Source organism: Telopea speciosissima, chromosome 4 (assembly GCF_018873765.1).
Source record: "Telopea speciosissima isolate NSW1024214 ecotype Mountain lineage chromosome 4, Tspe_v1, whole genome shotgun sequence".
Classification (NCBI taxonomy): Eukaryota; Viridiplantae; Streptophyta; class Magnoliopsida; order Proteales; family Proteaceae; genus Telopea; species Telopea speciosissima.
The window spans coordinates 423,521-429,520 of record NC_057919.1 but is presented as its reverse complement, the minus strand read 5'-3'; the positions used below and the strand labels follow the sequence as shown (position 1 = coordinate 429,520).

The 6,000-nt window shown below is 37.9% G+C and overlaps 1 protein-coding gene across 3 annotated transcripts in view; it reads left to right on the top strand.

Moving 5' to 3' along the window:
- Window positions 1-365: 365 nt before the first annotated feature.
- Window positions 366-6,000, top strand: part of LOC122660269 — a 28,151-nt gene continuing 22,516 nt past the window's right edge. For all 3 annotated transcript variants that reach the window (XM_043855505.1, XM_043855504.1, XM_043855503.1), the window contains exons 1-2: window positions 366-497; window positions 4,665-4,887. In XM_043855505.1, the coding sequence (XP_043711440.1) occupies window positions 395-497; window positions 4,665-4,887 (326 nt within the window). In that variant the 5' untranslated portion in view covers window positions 366-394. The remainder of the gene's footprint in view (window positions 498-4,664; window positions 4,888-6,000) is intronic.

Genomic DNA, 6,000 nt, shown 5'->3' with positions numbered 1-6,000 from the left:
GTAAAGAAAGGGAAAAACACGTTTTGAATGACTTTTATGTATATGTGTAATATAAGTAATGGAGGTTAAAATGGATATTTCATTTACCAATATATATATATATTTGAAATTTTAAGTTAAGGGAAGGTTGATATATTGAAAGTTTTTGGATTATCTTTGTAATTCGGCCAAAAGCAGGGGGCGTAGGTGAAATTTACCCACCATTGGTTGTAATTTGGTAATTTTAACGGAAAAGCATACCCATACGATTCACGACTCTCGCGAGTCTCGACTGTCGCTAGGTAAATTTTAAAAAAGGCCAAACCCTCCTGCCCTGCCTTTATTTTCGCTTCCTTTTTCACAACTTTCAAACCAAACCCAACCAACGGGCAACGCGGACGGAAGCGGCGAAAGAATGAAAACAGCAGACAGGGTGGCACCTTTTTCCTGGATTTTCTTCTCCTTAGTTTTGATTTCGTGCTCTGTAGTCTTTTCTGCTGCCGATGAACCCTCCATATGTAAGGCGCTCTATGTTTTTTGTTATTATTGTTCTTGAAGAAACCGTATCTTGTTCTTTTTGGGCATCTCATCTATATCTGCAAGTCTTCACAACTTTTTATCAAGAGTTTGGGAATTGTGTTTATGAGATTTATCTCTCTCTCTCTTACTTATTTTGATTGAAAGATTTATTTATTTTGTACTTGGTGTGAATTTTCTAGTATAGACCTTGAATAACAAATATTTAGCAAAATAGCAATGCAGTAAAGAAAAATATCAGGTGCCTTGAGTGGAGCGTTAGTCTCTCAAGAGGTGGAGATTCCAAGAGGGTGGAGTCTTCCTGGAGTGGACCTCCACTTAAAAAGTGGAGTCTCCAAGAGAGTGGAGGAGGAGTCTTCTAAGAAGCTCTCCAATAGAGTGGGGAAAGAGCCTATAAAAAAGAGGAGTCTTCAAGGGAAGGATACACGAGCAAGGATGGAGAGATAAGGTTGGGAGATCAAAGAACCCAAGAATCAAATCACAAGGATTATACTGTTTTTCTTCTCTTAACCTTAGTGAAAGATTGGATTTCACTCCATGGACATAGGCGGTAATGCTGAATCACGAAAATCTCATGTGTCTTGTATTTGTTTGTTTTTATTTCCTATGCCCTTATTTTCAGCATATATGTTTTTGTGTCATACATCATTTTGTTGGCATTTTAACAGTTTTTGTGTCGTACATCATTTTATTTTAGATTGAGATACATTGGTAATTTATAGAGGTTATTGGGGCGTAAATAATCGAATCCTGAGTCTTGAATCTTTGACTTCTAATAAAGTGTTCTGTGAAAACCTTTAATCCTCTGAGTTGTGTAGTAGACCAGTGTAAATTGGCTTTTTGATGATTTTCCCCCCATATTTTATTATAGATTGAAATAATGCTAAATTTAAAGAAAAAACCTTCAATTCTCCTGTCTTGTACATATATATATATATAACTGTGTTTGTTATGTGTACTGCAGGGCTGTTACTGTCCCTGCGGTAATGTGTTAGCTATTGTCGCAGTTGGGGTTTTGTCCCAACTTGGTATACTTGTTTTATTTCATTTATTAAGTTTCCTGTTTATTGTGTAATCAGTGTTGTGCACTCTAAGTCAAGGTTTTAGGTCTCGGTTCTCCCCTTGTTTCGCCAGGCCACGAAACTGAGTTCTGGCGAGTTGGTGTATTGTTTCCCGTCCATAGTTGTCACAGCGGTATGGCGGTCCAAGGCGGTGGAGGCCTGTTTAAGCGCTTAGGCGGTAGAGCGGCCGCCTAAGCGGAGCTTAAGTGGTAAAAGCGGTGTAGTGTTAGTTTTCTTCCCCCCCCCCCCCAAAAAAAAAAAAAAAAAAAAACACAACACTCAATAGTGAAGCAGGGAAGCTACATCAGTAACTAATATTCTAGATTTCTAGTGTCTAACTATCTATTTTAGTGGTTCAGGTATTCTCCATTACAAAGAGAACATCAAAACAGAGAAGAAGCAGCAGCAGTAAGCAGTTAACCAATTAAAAAAAAACAGAGAAGAAGCAGCAGCAGTTAGAGCATTACAGAGAAGCAGTAGGCAGCAGTTAACCAAGTTACTATAATACCATTACCAAGCCAAAAAAAATAAAAGCAGCAGAGAAGAAGTAGCAGAACTGCAGAAGAAGCATAGAAGTTAGAGACTTAAAAATAAAAAAAAATAAAAAAAAAAAAATAAAAAAAATACAGAGAAGAAGTTACCGTTACAGACTACACTACTACACTCTACAGAGAAGAAGAAGCATAGAACTATAGAAGTTACCATGCAAAACACTCAAACAGAGAAGAAGAGTAGGGATTTATTCGACACAGTAGCAGGCAAAACACTCAAACAGAGAAGAAGAGTAGGGAACTAGGGGCTTACCTTGCCAGAAGAGTCACGTGTCAGTTGGCGGAAGTGGAACCGGAAGAGTAGAGATGCTGTGTTGGGGGAAGCAGTAGCAGCCAGCAGTCGTTAAAATTAAAAAAAAAAAACAATAAAGGGAAAACAGAGTTACAGAGATTAGAGAAGTAGAAGAAGAAGAAGAGTAGGGGAGTAGAGACTAGAGACTTACCGGAACTAGAAGAGAAGATGAGTCGAGTCTTTGTTGCTGCTTGCAGGAACTGGAGGAGATGAAGACTTGAGTTGATGTTGCCGCTTGCCGGAACTGGAGGAGATGAAGACTCGAAGAGTTGCAGGAGACAAAGGCTTTAGAGAGGAGTCGTTAGACTATTAGAGTAAATTTAGGTTTTCACTTTTTTCGTTTTTACTTTTAGATAGATTTTTAACTTTTAAGTATTTAGTTTTTTAAAACTAAATAATCCCATGTAGCAGCGTACATTAGACTCTTTATACACAAACCAATAAAAAGTAAGCAAAAAGAATAAAAATAAGAACATGAAAAAATAAAAATAAAATAACCATTAGTCATGGATGGCGGATGCTCTGAGCATATGGCGCACCAAGGCGTCGCTTTGACTGCCTTGGCGACGCCTATATGGTTAGAGCTTCCGCCATCCGTGACTCCTGGAAAGCGTAGCACTGCCTAGCCCTTGAAATACCGCCAGGACGCTGGACGCCTGAGCCCCGCCTAGGCGACGTCTTGACAACTATGTTCCCGTCTTGACTCGGTGCTGGGTTTTGGTGGCCATATGACCAAGATAGGTGCTGAAACTTGACATCCACCCTATTTTAGGCCTTCTAAACACAATGGAAACATTAGTTTTTACAAATTCAAACCAATAATGGTACTTTGACTTCGGACTCTAGGTTGGTAGTCTACGCGTAGGTGAGCTCTACTCTAGGCTATTCCACATAGTATTTAGAAGATATAATTCAAGTAGAGGTGTAAAATAACTTAATTAAGCATTAGGAATTAAAAACATCAAACCATAAACCATTTAAGCACTAGGCATCATATTCATAATTATACATGGTGATGGTTTGTTAATAATTGTTTGAAACTTGGAATGAGACATAGATTAAACAAATACTAGTGTAAATGTGTAACAAGTCATACCATTTGAGAGTAGCTAGTACTGAAATGAGTATCAAGCTGGATCATAAAAAATGACTCTAATCCCACCTCTACCTTTCATCTTCTAATCCTCCTATCACACACTACTCCAAAAAAAAAAAAAAAAAACAGTTTGAAGGTAAGAATCTTTTCCTCTCCACCTCTCCATGTACCCTGTGAAAGCCAGAATTCTGCTAGTTTACGTTTTCTTTCTCCAATGTATAAGTTACCTTGGGTGCAACAATTTTTAATTATAGATTATGGGCTTCGAATTTTGATCCTTGAAAGAGTATGGGTAAGATGCTGCTGATTCCTAGGGTTCCAATTGTTCCCGACTGTCAGGTTTTCTCAGTTCTAATCTTTTGTTGTTCTCAAGTCCAATGCTAAATGCCCCATCTTAATCAAAATCTCCATTGATCTCCTGTTCTCATTTATAGACCAGTAGTTTGAAGTTATTAGTTCATTAGTCATTACTCAAGGTTGTTTACCTGGCCTCGTTGGACTGAAAATATCTCTAATTCCTTAAGGCAAGCTATCAAGAGTAAAATTTGAAGTGGAAGAACAAAGGGGAAAGGAACTTGGTTAACCTGGTCCAAAGCCTCTTTCAGTCCACTTTCCATCGTTGGTCATTAAACATGGACATTTTCAACCTTTTGAACTGGAAATACCAGGAATTTCCTTAGTCAGGTCACTCAATCCCCTCCACCCAAAAAAAAAAAAGAATAAGAAGAAGAAAAGAGGGTTAAGAATATGGTTGGCCTGGCGACATTATGAGTTTAATTTTGTGGATGTCTACTTGTTTACTCGCATTAGCTTGGGATATAGAAAATACCATCTGGATAAGAGGGAACATCTTCACACCATATGGATTGCATGTAATGTAACCATCTCATATGCGAGCACAAAGAACCATCAATATGTATGTACAATAAAATTTCATCATGAAAATCTTAAAAATATATCAAGTCTCCAAGGAAGCAAATCTAGGAGAACAACTACATGGCCAACCGGAAATGCCACATAACGAACTGTAAATAAACATTTAATTATGGATCCTACTTGATTTATGATACTCATTTGCATACATATATATATTTTTAAAATGGTAGGCATGTGGTGAATACTCATGGATTCTATGTTATGGTTTGCAGTTGTTGCTCAGCCTATTACGTTGCAACTATCTTCTGGGTTGCCTGTGGAAAACTCACCCGGTTCTAAACCTGGTGAAGTAATGGTTTGCCAAAGGATTCACATCTATGACCTATCAAGGCTTCAGGATCTTAGTAAGTATGCTCATTCAGTAAAAGCTGTGGTGAAAGATGCACGAGCGAATTCAAGAGGTCGTCTACCAAATATTGAGGTTTGTTTCCATAGGTGAGTCCAAACTTTTGTTGTATAGTCACTGTATACTCGAGGATTATGACGTATAGTGGATAAACACATCCAGGAGCTGAATGTGTCTAGCCCTAAGTGTGGATGCTTTGGTAACTTTAGCAAGGAGATTTTATTCTTAGAGAAGTTGGGACATCTCTGCAAAAATAGAGGATCATTATAATCTCAGAAGGATATATTCAAAACTTTTTATTCATTCATCCTATTATCCTAAAAATTCTTTGGTGCATTTTTCACATTGGTGTTCCTGAATAAGTTGCTTTCAAGAAATTGCATGTGCGTGCATATTTAAAGCCACCAGAATCTGAAGTGCCCCTTCCTCTCTTGTTAAGCAATTCTTGGTGGTACTCTTTCCTTTCCAATATTCAAAGGCATACGTGTTTAGAGCAAGGATCAAGAACTCGGTTTTTGACTTGGCTGAAACCGAGATTTGGTCGAAACTAGTCGAAACCTGGTACTTTTTCCCAGCCATCTCGAGACCCCTTGGTTTCGGTGCCCAAAAATGTCTTTTTAGGTCTATTTTTTGCACATAGCTTATTTTTGACATTTTAAACACAATCCATGAATTATTTTCACCAAAAAATCACTCAAAATGGTACTTGTGGTTATTGACCCAAGTTTACTAGTGTACGCGCTGATACAGACACTAAACTGGTATTATAAATCGGGCCAAGGACACTAACATATTCTACCATGTATTCAACACTATTGTACAAAAAATTTAATTTTGGGAAAAATTACTATTATCTTTGAGAAGATAGGTTCACAAATGTGTAGAATCAACTTGTAGATGCACCAAATGCCGCCAATTTGCAAAGAAATCAAGCTTTGGAGGCCAAAAATGTAGAAATCCCCCAAGTTTCCCATCTCTTCTGTCGAAACGTAGAGCTTTTTGTCGAAACTTGCGAAATATTATAAGTTTCGACCGAGATACTTGATTTTAAGTCACATGTTTGGGCCGGTTCAACTGGTTTCGACCATTTTCGACCGAAACCAGTTGAAATTGGTCGAAACATGGTACTATTTTAAATCCCCCTTGGTTTCATCTCGGTTTTCCATGAAACCGAGATATCTCGGTTGGTTTCAACCAAGATG